This window comes from Megalops cyprinoides, chromosome 12 (genome assembly GCF_013368585.1).
Source record: "Megalops cyprinoides isolate fMegCyp1 chromosome 12, fMegCyp1.pri, whole genome shotgun sequence".
Lineage (NCBI taxonomy): Eukaryota > Metazoa > Chordata > Actinopteri > Elopiformes > Megalopidae > Megalops > Megalops cyprinoides.
The window spans coordinates 35,016,799-35,035,579 of record NC_050594.1 but is presented as its reverse complement, the minus strand read 5'-3'; the positions used below and the strand labels follow the sequence as shown (position 1 = coordinate 35,035,579).

At 42.9% G+C, this 18,781-nt stretch overlaps 1 protein-coding gene across 1 annotated transcript in view; it reads right to left on the bottom strand.

Moving 5' to 3' along the window:
* Positions 1–18,781, bottom strand: part of LOC118787344 (neuronal PAS domain-containing protein 3) — a 272,979-nt gene that overhangs the window by 196,612 nt on the left and 57,586 nt on the right. Inside the window, 1 exon segment of the mRNA XM_036542873.1 lies at positions 12,958–13,056. Coding sequence (XP_036398766.1) covers positions 12,958–13,056 — 99 coding nt within the window.

Genomic DNA, 18,781 nt, shown 5'->3' with positions numbered 1-18,781 from the left:
CGGCTAGGGTGGCGTGACGGATTGGTCGCCCGGGTTCGAGACTGCCCCTGCAGTTTGAAAATGTGTTTATCCAAGGACAAGCTCTCTCACCTTCCCATCTGTCCTGTGAAATTCCTAATGTGTAAGACAGGTGGCCTGCTGGATGGTTAAAACCCAGAGGGTGCAAATATGATTAAGAACTCACATTAGCCATTGTTGTAAATATGAATTCTGTATTTAGGGAGGGGAAACTGAGAACAATCCCGCTAACCGTGTACATAAATAAGCAGTGGACAGACTGGATGGATTGAGAAATAGCCTGCTCTAATTTGATGGCCCTGTGCTTGGTTTGAGATGGCTGGCAGCAGCCCAAGTGGAGGGAGACCAGCTATGCCACAAGCGGTGAAGTTACGGGGGGAGAGAGAGAGCTCAGGCGGACTTGCCTGCAGTTTGCTCTGCCCACGGCAGAGACATGTTGTACCCAGGGACACACTGCCAGTCTCTACAGTACTATTCATTACTTCTTGGGATTTGTTCAGCAGATTCCTGTGTCCAGAGCAACATGTAGAGCTAATATTTTTCGTTAGTTCCTATGCCATGTGTAAAAATGGGGTGGTTTGACTCTCATGTTCCAGGCATCAAGGTTGAAGGGGGCGACAGTGCCCTATAAGGGATTCAAATTCACAACCATCAGATCCAGAGTCTAGTGCCCTAACTGCCACACAGCTTTACATTGCCACACACGTATTTGACAGCTATTATGAATAAACACTGAAAACCACCCACTGACCAGGATTGCTAAGTAGTAAACTGCAGGATGCTGTGGACAGACTTCCTGTTTTGTGCTTTTTTTACCTTAAGAGTTACAGTTTATAAAGGGTGTTGTAAAAATTTATCCTTTCAAACGTTCACCATGCTGTCAACAAGAGATTCTTCACTGATGAACAGCTACCTTTTGATGGAAGCCTTTCAGGTGATTTCAGCTAAGATGCATTTTTGAAAACAGGCTCTGTAATTCATGAAATGTGACTAACATTCCTGCGTCTGTCAGATACAAACTTTATTCTGTAGCACAGCACATAAATCAAAAGAAGAAGCATAGAAGCCATAACAGTACAGAAACTTTAAATGCATTAACCTCCAAAATGCGTCCTGTATTCTGAGGTGAGGAGCCAAAATGGAAGATGTTGTGCTTTATAAAGCAAGCAACATCAAAATGGGTGAAAATTTCCAGAATTGGAGCAAATGGGGAAACAAGGATTGTGTGCAAGGACACACAAAGTAAAATCCATACAAACGCACCATATCTACACCACTATCCCTCCATAACTGGGTTCTGCTGCTCCGAAAAGCAATCTAAGAGCCACTTTCACAGTCTAGCATTCACCCAGCCCCCCCCCAGCAGTAAATATCAGACTGTGCTCATCATTCTCCTAAAAACACATTCAGCACAACACCCATGTCTATCTCCGCAAATTAGCTGTTGCAATAAAATACATCTGTTCGTAAATTGCAAAGATGGAAAAGAAGAAGACGTTCGGCAGTTCTTCTGTTGCTGTAAGACAAGACTTCGGTTCAAAAGGCACTGTTGGAGAGAAAAACTCCTTTTTCTTCTTGTGTTGCAAGCTCTGGAGAGGTCCTGTGGTTCAGGATGACCCACAATGAGCATCAGTAATAAACACAGGGCGCTCTCCTCCAAACAGTTTTCAGGTGCACACCAGTGTGGGTCTCCAGTACTTCTCAGGAAGCAGAGTACTTCTGCTTGTCAACACAAGTGTTTTAGGTACCCACAAACACAACATGCTTATACATGGACATTCATGAGTTTAATATTACATTCTTCACCCTGCAATGGTTCAATAATTCAATATTCTCAATATGTTTAATCTATATATCCATTGTAAAAGTGCCTCACTAATGGACATGGCCATTAGCGGGTTACTGAATAGCCAGACAAGGTATCTCATTTGCTGATTGAAATTAGTGGTTTGATTTGATTCACCTAACAGTGGTGATGCATTTGGACAAAAAGTTGCCTTAACTTTAATCATGATAACGAGTCAATCTGTAACTTTTAATAAGTGTGCTGGCTGGGCATGGGGTTCCAGAGAGGTGGAGTTTCACATTCGTACTGCTGCCTATTAGCTGGGCCTGTCTAGCCCCAGGTTGGAGTTGAGCAGGTTGTTAAGAATGGAGGAACTGTGAAGCTTAAACCCGCACGCCTGGAGACAAAGCTGGGGTGATGTGGCAAACGTGAAAACACACTGATTAAAAACGCAGAGGCGTGCTGAGGTCCAGGCACAGCAGAGAAGCTTACAAAGCCCAAACATTTCTGTTCACAGTAATCAAAATCACCCCTCCGCAACCTGCAGTCAAAATAAATAATGTAATCACACTAAGAGCCAAAATAACAATGCTCTTACACTGCGATAGAGTGTACCAGACTGAAAACAAGCACCCTATGTGGGTCTAAAGCAGGACACAAAGGGAAACATTAATTATCAGATGATATGTTCTTCTATGACAGCAGGCTAAAGCAGCTTGGGGATCCAACAAAACCAGTGTACCCCAGCTCTCTGCTTGTCTAACTTCAAGACAGCAGCAGAACAGCTATTTGTTCAATGTGGTTTCGCAAAACAATCGCCACCACCAGGGCTTGACTGAATTTAAGAATCTCTCCAAGAAGTCTTCTGGCTGCATGAACATGGCAGTCTCTTTCTCTGGTTGACACTTTCATTTTGATATGCATGTAAAACAATGAGCTCTGATTGGTTATTGAGGTTGGTACATGAACACCTGTCCCAGGCCTTGTATTTATATCTTTCCAAATGCAGTCTAAACTCGGAAAAGGAGAATCACCCTAGTTACCTGGGGTGGCAGTGTGGTGTAGCGGTAAGGAGCAGGGTTCATAAGTGAAAGGTTGCTGTTTAAATTCCCTGCTGAGGGCAGTGCTGCTATATTCTTGGGAAAGGTGCTTAACCCAGAAATTGGCTCAGTAAATGTCCGGCTGTATAAATGGGTAACATGTAAAACTGTAACCTATGTAAGTTGCTCTGGACAATAATGTAACGTAATGTTACCTCCTCTGCCCTGCTACTTCATATGTCCATGAGGCTGAACATGCCTAAAAAGACAAGAATATGTTGCTGTCCTGACCCTTTCATTGTACGAGTGCATGATTGATGGCTGTCAAAAGATTTAAGACCTTTCATGTCCAATTTTCTTATAAAGCAATGAATAGTCAATTGTGTCACCTCCTCTCTGGTTCTGAAGCCGGCATCCCCTCTTCTCCTTACTATACACAAGGCCTCCTGCTTAACACACCACTTTGGTTACTGAGATTGACAGATAATTACATCAACTCAAACAGTCAAGCCAAAAGCAGAGCAAACAGCCAGTGCATGGAAAATAATGTTTTGACATAGCTGACTGCATCCTACATTTCACAGACGTTTATTCTCAATGTCAGGGATGGAAAAGTTATTCCCTTCTTTGAAGCTGATGTAGGACTTAAGAGCTTCCTGTTCTTGCATTGTATTCATTAACTCCTCACATTCTTGGCTTTATTTGGTACTTTGCATGAATGTGCACATCAGTGTTGAACAGCCCCTGCTGTTATTTTTCAAATAAATTTAATACACTTGTTACTCATATATATTCCCTGACAGCAGGCTTTAATTTCACTTTTTAAAAATACATTGACATTTGAAAAAAAAAAAAGTAAAAATTGTTTTCATAGGTTTACATTGGTTTAAATTGTTTACATAGGTTTGTTTTTGAATTGTATTTTTGCATCTGTTCTTGAGAGCTCCCAAATCTGGTCAGTACCACACTGGGAACATGTGAACTATTTAAACAGTAATGTCTGATTATCCTGAAAGCATGCAGTACAATGTGTTTATTTGTTGGATGATAAAAGCAGTGCATCTTTGTAAGGTATGACTGAGCTATCATAAAATTCCTCTGTTACTGCATAAGCTTCAAAATTTCCAAGATGTCATTTTCAGACTTCACCTGCGCTTTGCATGTGTCAAGTGTACAGCAGATATAGTCACGGGGGAACGACATGTCAATAATCTACACATGATGATTTCAGACTAATTCTAGGGTGGCAAAGAGGGATAAATGAACAGAAAGAGACAATGAAATCGTCGCTGAACAAGAATAAGAAGAAGACAAAAAAGATGCATGAAGGTGGCTAATGTCTATAATCAGAACCAGAACATGCCTGGTCCACAACCCTTAAACAACAGCTGACAGAAACAGGCGTGCATCCTCCACCAATTCCACGGTCCAAAAAACGAGCCTTTAATCGATTTTCACACAGAGCTGGAGCGGTGGGCACCGCGACGACAAAACCACACCGACTCTAATGAACCTGGATTGCTTTGGATATTTGTAAGCACAGCCTCTCCAGCTCTTGTGCTCTCTGCATAATAGTGGAGGACGCTGTTCTTGTGTTGGAAGCACGGCTTGAGAGGCCATTACCGCAGCCGGCGTGCATTTCCATGGAGTGCAGCACGGCCAGGCATGTTTATTCATGACACAATGAGCGGGACCTGCAAGGTGACTACCTGTCAGAAGCTGGCAGTGGCGCGCAACAGACTGATTCTCCCTGATAGATATGCGGGGTGCTGGGTGCCGCGTGTAAGGGAGGGTGTGTGTGTGTGTGTATGTGTGTATGTGTGTATGTGTGTGTGTGTGTGTGTGTGTGTGTGTGTGTGTATGTGTGTGTGTGTGTGTGTGTGTGTGTGTGTGTGTGTGTGTGGGGGGAGGGAGGGGGTGGGGGTTATCTGTTGGCTAATTCGCCAGTATTATCTGAAACAAGCCGAGCTGGATGCATACAGCGCACTGCTGCTGGTGCGATGGGACCAGAGCCAGGAACACTCATTGTCTGTATCAGAATGGAGAGGAAATGGAAGGAAGGTGCATACAGATTCTGCCATCTTGTTGCTTTCTTTTAGGGACACTGGAGTGCTTGGGTGAACCCATTTTCCCAGTCAGGTTAATACACGAACGATGCCTGTTGCCTGCTGCAAACGGCATGTCTGCACAGTCCTCTGTGCATAATACACACCTGCGTGCATCAAGCTATATGTAACATCTAGTTTGAAATGAGCATTTCAATTGAGTACATACCATTTCACATAAAGCCAGACATCCTGGTGAAGATGCATTGATACAGGTGTGCAAATTCACCTTCTCTTGTTTTAATAGTTTTGATGCATCTGTCTATGAACATCATAAATCCTGAACACAATAAAGCATATTCCGTGCAAGACATCAATATCCAGAGAAGGTATTAGGAAAAAATATATATATACACATTGGAATGGCAAATGAAATTTAAATGAACTCTTTCAGAGCACCAGCAGAAAACTGTAGTTTGTTTGCTATGATATTGCAAAGCGAACACGGTAATGCAGGTTATTCTTCCTAGAGGTCAGATTTAAGAGAGAGTAAATTAATCCCAGGTCATCTGTGTGTGTGAGACGGGAGGGGGTTATCTGGGGGAGAATAAACTCCACCTCTCACAGTTGAAGCTCAATGCCCATGCCTGATTGGTCCTGCCTCTCTTTCCCTTGCTATGGGAGGAAGGCCATTCTTTGGCTACAGGGGAAGTTGACTCATAACAGTATATGATTCCCAGTGTAGTCTACTGGATCTCCTACATGCACACCCAAAACATTCACCCAACAACTTATCACACTCGCAAGTTAGACGCAGCACCTCACAACATTATAGAGGATTTGATTTCATGCTGATGATTTGAAGCATACTATTTATTTATGCTCTACAGTTTCTCTTTCTCATTCTACACATTAGCATGACTGATAACTCCAGATGGCAAACTATGGTTTGAAAGTCAATTTACTCATCAAATAGAATGAAAATCAAGATTCTGGGAACATGCGTTTGTGTCAAAACCATTTTTTTCCTAGCCACCATCAAGCTTAAGCACAAATCATACATTTAATTGAAGTCAGGACATTTTTATTTCATATAACAGAGTCTGTGCCAACTGGTGAACAGGCACTTGTGGACCATGGCTTTTTTTTTTTTGCAGTTGAAGAGTACACACAGACTGGGCTGTGGTGAGCTATACTACACAAACACAAGGGTGAGAGCACAGCTGAGGACTTGTGGGAGCCAGCCTCACTATCTCCACCTCATAAATTAAAAGAAGCTACAAACCCTATTGAAAATGTCCTCTGCAGTGTCTACTAATACATACTGACTAGTATTTTAAAAGAATGTTTTATTTTTCCCTGTAAAAAAATCTCATCCCTCTTCTTCTGTATCACAGAGCTCCATAAGACACAGAGATCCACAACACAATTTCAGTCCTTACTGTGTAAATCACTAAACTAACTGTGATTCTTTTAATTTCTCAGAGTGTAAGAGAACCACATTCCAAAGTTAACCACATTCTGAGTTGGGAGACAATTGTTACATACAATAAAACACATTCTTTTATTTTTTCCACTGGCCAACTCACATTGCTCCAATGTCATATCACAGGACATTACATGTCACTGGGTCTTTATTAGAAATGCTGGTCAAGCTAAGAGATAGTTCTGGCCTTGTTTGAATCAGATGAATCAGATGCCTATAAACATATACTAGTCAGCATACTCCAAGGAAACATGAAGATGCATGTCATGAATCTCAGTAAGTACACAATTACAAATCTAAACATATGGCTGGATGCCACATTATAGCATAAAGTGTGGCACTCATTACTATAGATGGTACAGGATGAAAACAAGAGCAATGAAGTGTGTGTGTGTGTGTGTGCATGTGGTGTGCATGTGTGTGTGTTGTGTGTGCATGTGCATGTTGGAGGTGCAGTTGCACAGAATCACCACGGGGAGTTTCTCTAACTTCCATCTCTGACGCCCAAGCAAGATTCCATGACTTTTTAATCTTATCGTGTTAATATTTTAGAGAAGCTTACAGGCATATGAATCAATTAATTATAGTTGAAATGCTACCAAACTCAGCTCATGAACAGTACACGTGGTCCCTGCCAAGTGCATGTGTCAATCACAGCGCAGCAGCAGCTGTGTAATTACTGCAGTCCACATCTAAAGACGGCTGCAATGCCAGATTCAAAGAATGGGCTTGCTGGAGGCTCCCAAATTAGATATTTCATTGACCTGGATGAACTTAATATGACTTTGATCTTCATTTTTTAAAAGCAGTAAATTACAAGATTTTCCCCCAATTCTGGATACAAAAATTAATTTCGCATGGCAATATACATGCAGAGACAAACTAACAAGAAAGATTAATTTAAAAATTGCATGCATACACACGCAAATCATAATCACAAAACACGCCTTGCTAAAAAGCAATGTTTTGTGTCAAATGCCAGTAACTGCACTTTTCATTTACACTTTACATTTCAGCTGTGTATTCCCAACACTGTTTGACAGTATAATGACAATGAAATACAAAACATTTCAAAAATGCATAATTGCTTTTGCTAATGAACATGATTGCATCCACTGGTTTGTTGCGACTTATGCAAAAAATAAATGCCAACTGGAGCACTGAGACCAAGTGTTTCAAATATGCTTATTCGGAAGAGTGGGGTGCAAGGGTCTGGCACATGTGTCACCACATTACTGATATCATTTATTCATCTTCCTCCTTCATTAAAACAGCTTCCCATGTTAAATGCATTAGGAGAACTGAGCAAAGATACATCCAGAGGAGACAAATTTAGCTAGAGGAGATTTCAGACCAAATATAATGTTGAAAAGCTATTACTAAATTCCATGCTACATGGGTCACACTGCAAGACGTAGGCCTAATTTCTGTTATGTCATATCTGCTGCATACTTCGGTCATATTGTTTTCATACAATGAGCTCTGTAATTCCTTAGTTAAAAGCACTAATAGTAAACTAAAGCTCCCTGCTTTGACTGCTTTGTCTTTGTTGCCTTACGCTCCACTATGTTGGTTGTTTCTAGAAGGACTGGGGTTTGGGCTTTGTCGGTCTAATCAAACTGGCATCTCTCTCAGAGAGAGTGGCTCTGGTTTCGGCGCGACGTAGTGTCGAGCATTTCTTGATGCAATTTTGTGCCTCCGAGAAAGGAGCAGTGCACTGTGGGAGGGAATGTGAAGGTTGGTTCAAATCATGTTCCTATTGCCTCGGCAACGCCCGCTTAAGTTGGCAACATGGAGTTCAATCCACCACCACGCAGAGGGAGGACGCCACAGACGGATCCATAGGCACGACACACAGCAGGCGGATTGGCCAGGCAGAACGCTACCAGACAGGTCATGGCTTCACCACACAACTCCCCTGCAAACACAAATCTCACACAGCAGAAGGGAAAGCGCTCTGCACCGCAACATGTCTTTTCTTCGGGAAATCTATACAATGCATTATTAAAGACTCACAGACAAAGAAACAGGTAGATGAAAAAAAGAGAAGAAACCAGTTAAATAATTGAATGCTAGGTACCTCAAAAAAGTAGAGAATTCCTATAGTTTTACAATCTGAGGAAAAGTAGGTCAGAAAAAAACACATCAAAGAGGAAAACTTGCAAAAAAGTCATAGAGCAGGAGTAACCTCATGCAATGTTCACAATGCATCAGATAGAGTGTGTCTTTCAAAGGAGGGTGGGGGGTGGGTATATAAGTATCAAAAAAAACAACTAGAAGACTTGGTGGTGGGTGAAGTGGAAAGCTCCACAGCTAACATAATAAAGTCATCCCAAATCAATACAAACCCAGTTAACACCCTGCCTTTAAGTTCCTGACATTTCCTGCTAATTCAATCCACATTAAATCCCATTATCACATTTAGGCGCACAGTGCCGACCCCGTGCGGGGCTTCAAACCCAACACATCTCTGTCCTGTTCAATGTGTCGAACGGATCCTAACACAACCCAGCAGATCCCGGCTCACATAGCAGGGAAACCTTGCCGGGAGGAAAAAAACGGAAATACTTTTTCAACAGATTTGTTTTTTCCCCACAAAATGCATTAATTAAAAAGGTATCCAGTATGCATCACACAGCCACAAAATAATATTCTTTTCTGAAATTGAAGTGTACAGTGTTCGCTGAATTCTTCAGTTAGTTTCTCACAAACCAAACAGAACTTCCACATACCTACTGACCAATTTACTGACCATATATCGTTGGTAGTAAAATGTTTTGTGATCCGATTCCGTAACTCAAGAGGCAACAGATTCAAATCAAATATATGCAATTACAACAGAATTGCGAAACACATTTAAAACCAATAAGACAGTATGTTGGCGCCATCAGGGTCTGTAGGAACAAAGGTCTGCAATCAATGTCCAGGTACTCCTTTTCTGATGCTTGTAGTTTTTGACTAGTGGATACTGAATAGTATGGCAGAGAGGGAGGTCTGTATGTAAACACTGACCTAAACACCAAAGCTTCCTGTACTTCATCTATGCATCATGAAGAGATCTGGAGCAACTGCTACATTACTGCTGAAGCTTCTTTCTCTCTCACACACACATGCACAAACACACACACACGCATGAACACATGCATACATACATACACACACGCTCACGTGCACACACAAGCATGCATATACACACAAACAAACACGCAGGCACACACAAACATGCATGTACACACACACACAAATACAAACACACATGTACACATGCTCTCACACACATCCATATATGCATGGACACAAATATTCTCTCTCCTCTCTCACCCCTCACAGGACAGAGTGTCTTTTAGTGTTGAGTTCACCAGCACTGACCTTGCCCTGGGACTGCGTGCTGGTCCACACAACACTACCCGTAATCTCATATGACAGCACAGCCGACACACACGCACACACACAAATAAATGCACAAACACACATGAACACAGTGTCAGGTACACACAGGCACAGAGACAAAAATGCATGCACGCATACAAACATGGACAGGCACGCACACATTCACTTACACAAACACACACAGACACTGGCAGACACAAACGCACACACCTCACACAAGGAGAATGGCTCTGTTCCATGCCACACTTTTACTCTGATGCCACTCTGTCATGTGGGCTAGAGGAATGGTAACAGCTGCAATGTTTGGGTCTGATCTGAAGTGTGGAAGTTTGTGACTGCATAAATAAAATCCCCATGGCAACTAAATGTGGAGGGAGATAAGGGAGGGGGAGGGGGGAGGAAGGATTTATGTGTTTGCTGAGCTGTCGTGCCCTGAAGAGATTCCTCAGGAAAAGCAGGCCACCTGCCACACGGTATATTAAACTCCAGTCCTCAGGCCTGCCTCTCACTCTCTCTGCCTCTAATAAACTGCTCCAGCCAAATCACACAAGATGAGCTTTCTGAGGCCAATCTTGGAGAAACATGACTTTAAACACGGTTGAAGGAGTGGTATCCTGTACGACAGAACCTGAAGGCCTGCTGTCAGTCAGAGATGCACCCCCTGTGCACTAGGACTGGGAGCAGAGGTTGAGGTAGCACTGCTACCAATATCATACTCAACCAGAACACCAACCTGCACCCAAAACCCAGCTGCAAACCTCTCTCCCGCTCACATTTAAAACTGAAAAAAAAAATCCTTTTTGGATTTCCTTCTTCCCATATTCACAGCTCCTAAGGCCCTCTGCTGAACAGCACAGCAGCAATGTTCTCTCCCGTTTCCCCTCCCCCAAACCCCTGCCAAGCCTAGTACTGACACCAGTAAGTGTAACAATAACCCCCCCAATAAATCTGCAAAGTGATGAGCGATCTCCCGCCCTCTGCACCACAATGGCAGCCACCCGGTGTTGGGGACGGGCGGTGGGATCAAGCGTTCGCTCCGAGTGGGATGCAAACCAGATGAGACAGGCATGCAGTGGGATCCCAGGGAGAGGTAGCCATGCTCAGCACACAGGGCTGCTGTCTTCATCTGGGGAGCCATTTATCACAATTTCACTCCTTGCCGTGGAAGCACTCGCAACCTGAGCTCCGCTTGCCGACCGTTTAAACAAATCAGAGAGGGAGACTGTGACCCGGCTTAACCAGCACCTAATAAACCTGTGAACACCCTCCCTCCCCGATTTGAAACCTCCCCAGGGGAGGGAAGGTCGCTTTGAAAAATCCCACTGCCCAGTGGCATTTATCATTTAGTTCTCCCAGAGACAGATCCCAGATTTGACCACTGCTGTCTGTAATTAAAAAGGGAGGGGAGCTTTATACATCATTCTGCAGGCAGGAGTAAGGTGAGGGACAGAAAGGCCCTCTGGTAATTCCACACTTACTATCCTGCCTGTACAAATGCTAGCAGACTACAGCCTTTCCCCTGCAAATGTCTGCTGTAGCACCAACAGCTTAATGTCCTACCATGTGACTAGACGCTTTGCGTTGCAGTTGTGTGCCTTTCTTGTTCTTGCCATTGATGTGACGACGTCACAGGCAAAAGATCCCACAGTGCTGAGCGTAGGCATTCATTTAAGAGGTGCACCTTTCCTAAAAGTCTCACATTGCCTGGGCACTAAATCGGTTTTTGCTAAGTATGTCCAGATTCACAGTTTCAGAGACAGACTGGGATAGGGGCAGCATCCATGACATCCCTAACAGTGCAGGCAGCCAGTGAAGGCACAGTGAGTTCTCATCAATGCCATAATGGATGTAGCTACCAGACTCTGTGAATTACCAATTACTCTGAACCAATCAGTGCCCTTGACTGGTTCAAATCAGTGAGTCGCTGCTTTCAGGATGCAGTAGGCTGACCAAATCTGGGGTTCATACAGACTCACTCCCATCATAGCTGTGTGCACGGAGCAGCACTGGAGAGTAGCAGGGATAAACACACACTGTGATGGAGCTATTAAGACAGGCGTGTTCTGAGTGTAATGAATATCTCTTCTCTATGCTGTGAACCGATAATCCGTTTACCCCTCTATTCAAATTTCAGGAGAATCCACCAGAGATTCAGGAATTACACTTGCTGTTTATTTCTGAATGTGCTCCTGCTTTTTCCCATACTACAAAGGAAATGCAAAGTGAGGAGCAGAAGATAAATGAAAAGAAATTTTATGAGGCTTTAAGCCAGGCTAGCGAGCAAATTCCCATAGGAATATGTAAAGACTGCATTTCCTGCTACTCCTCTTATCTCCACAAGTTTGATAACTTCGAACAGGTTCCAAAGCCTCACAGGGCAGTATTCCCATTTAACAATCCTGCAACCCCTAAAGTTACCCTTAATAAATCTATTACGTATTGACTTTTTTTTTTTGATGTGAAACAATTTTGAACTGCTTTGTGCTCATAAAATTAATAAACACTTCTGAATCAAATTTTCAGTGTTCTTGTCAAATGTAAAGACAAGGGCAATACGCCATTCTGCATACCTGAGGACACAGATGATGCAGATACACTGCCGATAATCTTTACCAGACAGCATCTGCAGTTAATCATTAGTTAAATTCTTTGCTATGTTGTATCAGCAAAGATGGAAACATTTCCATTTCAAATTTCTATGGAAATCACATTTGGAAGCCAACATCACAGGGCCTTTGGAAAACATCTCTAAATATTTGATAGCCACTCAAACACAACCACCATGAGATGAGACTGAAATTGTAACTTTGACTCACCTGCTGATAAACAAGTACACATTTCTTTTAGTGGGTTCAGTTCGAGAACCAACGGCTTTCTGATACACAATGCTGCAAAAGTATGAACTTTTACGATTTTGATTAAAACGTAGGATGATTTAAACATACTTCTTGCACGTCACAAACATTGACCTTTTACATAATTTGGCTATTTTACAAGTAAAAAATATGGATCTCACTGGCAGACAAAGGCTAGGCCAAAAATATTACATATATGATCAAGTGGATTACATACTGTGTATATGAAAAATATTCAATTGCAAGGCAAGAGAAGTGCTATCTGGAGATGAGCTGTGATCCTGATTGGCTCTGAAAGGAGGGAAGGGCAAAAAAAGGGGTAAAGGGAGGGAGTTACCATGGTGATGAGGTATGTTGTTGCCCTCCAAGGTGGAGTGTCTTGGGCCTAGAAGCTGAACAGGAGCTGGCATTAGCTGGCCTCTCCCAGTAGGGGTCGCTGTGGAGAAATGTGAAAATCTCTTAAAGCCTATAGGAGAGAAGATTTCCCCTCACCTCCCCCCTCCCAGAGAGAATCTGAACAGACAGTGATAATCAAAGTAGGATAAATTGCTGCTCTTTGGTAATTTTCAGTATAGGTTGTGTGGATCTTCCAGGGTCTGTAATGAATACACCTAAATGACTTCATGGTGTATGGCAGCAAGGCTATTGTCCACATATTCTGCTTTAAGCCACCCTGTAGGCCTGCTCTGTGTGTTCACATGCATGTGCTCTGGCAGCCACAAAAAGGTCATGCTCTGACCCGGGAGGGTACCTTTAAAAGATTTTGTCAGGAGGAATCTGATAAGACTATTTACTTACTGGTCCAACAAAAATGTTCAAAATCTTGGGTGTCACAGCCGCTCAGAGTCCCCTGCCAAAGCACAGGGATGGCAAGCAAGCTATATATATTACATTGTGTGGCTGAAATTGACTTTATCTCTGCAGTGAATTATTGAAATTTTACTGACCCTCAAAAAGAGACTGTCAGAACTGATACCGTATTCAATTTTTCAAATGCAGTGTGTTCCGTATATGTGAGCCTTTCTGTGAAATTGAATCAAAAAACCAAGTAGTAAGTAAAGATATATAAGTGAAACCCTCTGCAAAGGCCTTTAATTCTGGGAAAGCAGAGTGGTGCAAAAATCAAATCTAACATTGTGACACTGCCAAGCACACATGTCAGAGCACATTACAATCCTCATGTAAATACAGACACTGCATTAGCTACTTGGCACTTGTGCCACACGCAAACTTGGGTAATATACACACCACTAATAGCTTGTGTTTCTCCTGAAACTGTGGCGTGTTAACGATCATAGCACGCTGGAGAATATTAACGTGGAATGCCATTAGGACTCACAGTGTGTTATTTAAATAATGACGTTATTTCAGATGACCCTGTGTTTCCTTTCCCAGCAAAGATTTTTGCAGCTTCTTTCAGGAATGAATTTTAAAAACTAAATACAGATTTTGATGCAATTATCAAAAATAAAATCATTTTTAAGCTAATGCTTAAAAAAACACAACTAATTAAAGAAAGAGAAAAATTTACTTCTAATGTTCGACACTGTTGCTCTATGAGTGAGGAATTCAGAATGTGCTTTTTACTTTCTCTCTCAAAGCCTGTCATTAGTCTGTCAGACATTAAGCAGAATGGCAGCTGGCTGCAGATGAACAGAACAGTTCTGCTTAACACACTGGAAGATTCTGTACCTGCGCAACAAAAGCCCTTTTATTAGTGTAGGGCTGCTCATTTCTCCTATTAAAAAACAGAAACCTTTAGCCCAATGATGGCACTCTGAAGGGGGATGTATTTATGTGCTGTGGAAATGATATCATTCTGGAGGAGCGCTGCACTGTACAGCACTACCTCCCTAAGATTGATGCCTTGCAATTTACAAACTTCTGCAAGCCACATGTCATGTACCGGAATTTATTCCCTGCAGGTATGGGTAATGGCAGCCATTGCAATTTGTTCCCCAACTCCTACCTCCCCCCACCACACCACCACCAGCCCCACTACCCCTTCCAACACCAGCCCCACTGAAAGAAGCAGCAATGATGCATACCCACACACACACACACACACACACACACACACACACACGCACACGCACACGCACACCATGCATATACACAAATATAAACACATGGACAAAAACACATGCATGCACACACAGACAGACCCAGCCTCTGGGGGGAGACAACTGGGGAAGTTGTCACGGGCCTGGCCCAGGAGAGGGCCCAGGTTTTCAGAAAGTGTTCACATTATTTGCTTTGAATACATGATGCTTGCCGTCAAATCATTTATCTTCATTCTACAATATGTAGCCTAAACATGTCCCCCCTATTATATTGCAAAATGGTTTGGTCTTAAGGGTAGTCCTATGTTAATTCTTCCACACCCCTTTACCAAATGGAGCTGTCAAAATGTCTACTCAAGTCTGGCGCTCAAAAGTGAAAAGAAAAGAGGAAAAAAAGAAGATGACTAGCCTGCTAATGCATACTTGTGAAAGTGAGCGCAGAAGTTCGCTGGCTCATTTGCTGTGACTGTTTGTTTAATGAGATTATCTGGAAATTAAAACCTGAAGTAAGGAATGCACTTTCCCTACTGTACTGTCTTGTTTGAAAACAGCAAATTAGCTTGCTAGTGAAATGAGAACCCTACTAGACATTAGTGAGGTAGTTTAGCTATCTTGCTAAACTTTCGTTTCAGTAGGGTAACTGCGAGACAGTTGCTGAATTTGACTTGCCGGTTCCGCATTATTTATTATTAGTGTGCAGATGGAATAGTTTGCTACTTTATGCTGTTGTATTTTAAACTCTTGTAACTATTGAGTTTAACAAGGTATCTACCTATCTGCCCTTGGTTATAAGGTGAAGACATGCCAGGTTCCTTACGCACTAGCTTGTGTATACGATATGTACTGAATCTTCAGAGCATTTATGGTGACTTGTGCGTCTTACTGCGCATTTTTCTGTGCTTGCCGGTGACTGTCTGGGGTGGTGAACGTGTATTCAGTAAGATGAAACTTATAAAAAAAACTATTTGCAATCTACTATGTCTCAAGACACGTTAAATGGTTTGGCCCTGCTTTCAACAGAGAGCCAGTTGGCGCAGAATGTGGACTTTAAGGACATAATACATGACCTTGTTACCAAAAAGGTGCAGTGGATGACACTGTTTTTTTTTTTTTTTTTTTTTGAACGTTTTTTTGAATGACATTTCGGTTGTCCTAACAATAAAGCATGGCATTGAATATTCCAAGCGTGCTGTCAAGCATACTTTTATTTTAATTGGGGTGGGGGCGGGGGCCCGTTGAAATAATTTTGTCCCGGGCCAAGGCATCATGCATGCCGGCCCTGCATACAGACACACAGACACAAGCACACACAGAAACACACATATAAAAAATACAAATACAAATATGCACACACTATACACACAAACATAAATACAAACACAATACACAAACATAAACACACTTACAGACACAGATACACCCAAACAGCACGCACGCATGTGAGCACATGCATACATACATGGTCCAGCCTGGGTTGCCTAGTGCAGCACACTGGATTGTGTTACACCGCAGCAAAGGGAAATTATGGCTTGCACAGGGAGATCTGGCCCATTTATCAAAGCAGACTGTATTACTCACTATGCTGGGTATTCTTTTAAATTATACACTTTTCACACATGAGAAAAAACTAATCCAGCCTGCCCCCCATGGACTCTATAAAGTGCTCCGACGCCACCTTTATACAATTTCCCCAGAATCAGCCGTATGATTGAAAATGTGTCACAGCCACATTGTCACTCCTCAGGGCCCAGCAGCACACACCTGTGACCCTACCATTGCTTTCTGAGCATGTTTTACTTTCAGAGGGGGTCAAAGTCCCAGCTCTCCTGCTCTGGCCTCAAACAGGTAGTCTTACTCCACTGCATCGGAAAAGCTTTGCGAAGACTGGGCTTTGCTGTGCCAGGGCCATGTCTGGAGGTGTGGGGGGGGGGGCCCGGGTGGTGGAGAAAGTTGAAACATCCGGGCATGTTGGATTTACTGAGGAGAGATGCTCTCCTTCTTCAGCACTGATAATGAGGGTGTGAATGATGGTAGAGCTCTTCGGCAGCAAGTCAGTGCTTTTCAGGAACTGCAGGCTTATCCTCACTGCTGTGGGGAGGGTGGGGGTCTGTATCGTTCAGGATTTGAGTCTCTCTGCTCTCCCTTTCTGAAGGTGGTCACAAATCATGGGCCTGAGTCAAAATGCTTCCCAATGAAAACCGAAAGGTTGACTACATCAGTATCAAACTGCCAGGCCAAACCACCGAGGTAAAAGCAGCTGCACTCATCTGTCATTAATTTGTACTGAAACATAGTGCGGCCCTTTACTTTCCCTAAAGGACAGGGCAGACACACTGGAGTAGAGGGCTGGAGGTGGTGGTGGGGGTTCAGGTAGGGGGGGTCACATTCACCAGGCCTTCTCCCCATGCCAAGGCGTGGACGACATTTGATGATGTCGCCCCGCAATTAAAAGATGCAGGCAGATGATTCATAGCTATAAGTGGCTGATTAATCAGAGAGCTGTGGACTGTGTGGGAGCCTCTCACAGCCAAACCACATCAAACACAGCCAGCTGAAGGCTGACTTATTTAATGGAACTTTACATTGACTCCAGTCGTGATGGGGGGCAGATTTAGAAGCACTTTTATTGATGACAGCTGGGGGAATAAGGTGAATGACATTTACAGGTAAATTCTCAGTATGCCAGCTCTGTTCCCACAATGCACTGCACTCCTCCCTCTGTCCTCCACCATGGGAGAGCCCACATCTTCACACCCTTCATGGACGTGATAGACCCAGTGCTGACAGACTTGCAGTCAGGCACATGGAGATTAACCCTTTGAGACTACTGTCTTTCCATTGGGGCCCTGGATGAGTGAGAGGCTGTGGGACGAGGAATGTTATGGATAGAACTTTTCAAATGTGCTGAATTATATTAATTATATTATATTAATACTTAATGACGTTGTCACTTTACACATTGGTGCTTAATGGCAGCCATTAACATATTGTGGTGCAAGAAATTAGATTTTAGTAGCTTAAGATTTACTCTGATGGGTCAGAACACAGTGCATAGACTTGAGCATGTATAGGAAGAGCTGAAATCAAGCATTGATGTTTAAGAGTTGTAAAGAAGGTTGCATTGGAGTAGCATTCCTCTAACCTTTTCTTTTTGTAATTTATGGAGCACTTTGGTAACAGTATTTTGTAGAGAAGTAAAAATACAAGGTGTGTTCAGGAGTGTTCTACAGTGCTTTGAGGTGCTATGTTCAGGAGTGTTCTAGAATGTACTGTAACTCTAGGTTCAGGATCCCTCTACACAGCAGCACAGATGTGAGTCCAGTTCTCCCACCACCCATCATGTCATTTTGTTTTTGTCACTGTCAATGTCCAATCGCCAAGGCAAATTGGTGCAAAGGGAAGGCGGATGAGTCCAAATGTGCAAAATGAAACCTGACACAACCTTAAGGGCAACCTCTGCAGAGGTCGAGAGAAGGTGCGACTTACCGCCAGAATGAAATTCATACCCGGCAAGAAGACCTTATTACAAACACGCGCTTGGTATCCCAGGCAGCTTATTACAGGTGCGCTCAAAGTTAAACTATTTCTTCCCGTTGCAACAAGAAATCGTTTCATAGCTTTTCATATCATTTTAAAACATTTGCAGTCACGTCTCAGTCAGCAGGAAATGACACGCATTGAGTCTGCCGATGCTGGAATCAAAACTGAACCATGGTCTGGCAGTGAAAACAGACAGTTTTACACTTTCTCAGTCTCAGTCAGGTTATGTGAAAGCTGCACTGTCGCAGTGGAACCATCAAGTTAGAATTACCCCTTTTTTAACTTCATTAACATTAATCAGTCAACAAACCTAATCATATTTGATGACACCTCTGTAACAAATTGACAACTGTATGCTTCAATATCACATTCGTCCATGCAGGGTCCAACTCCTCACCATGGTAGACTGTTGGTCTGTCATTACATGCCAGACTAGGAGAAAATGGTATTTAGCCTGAAGAACACATAGCCTTCATTTTTACTGTTCTCCTTGTTGTACACACAGTAGAGTGTGTGTGTTCTGTTGAATCTCACCTATGCTCAGTGCTAAGAAAATGA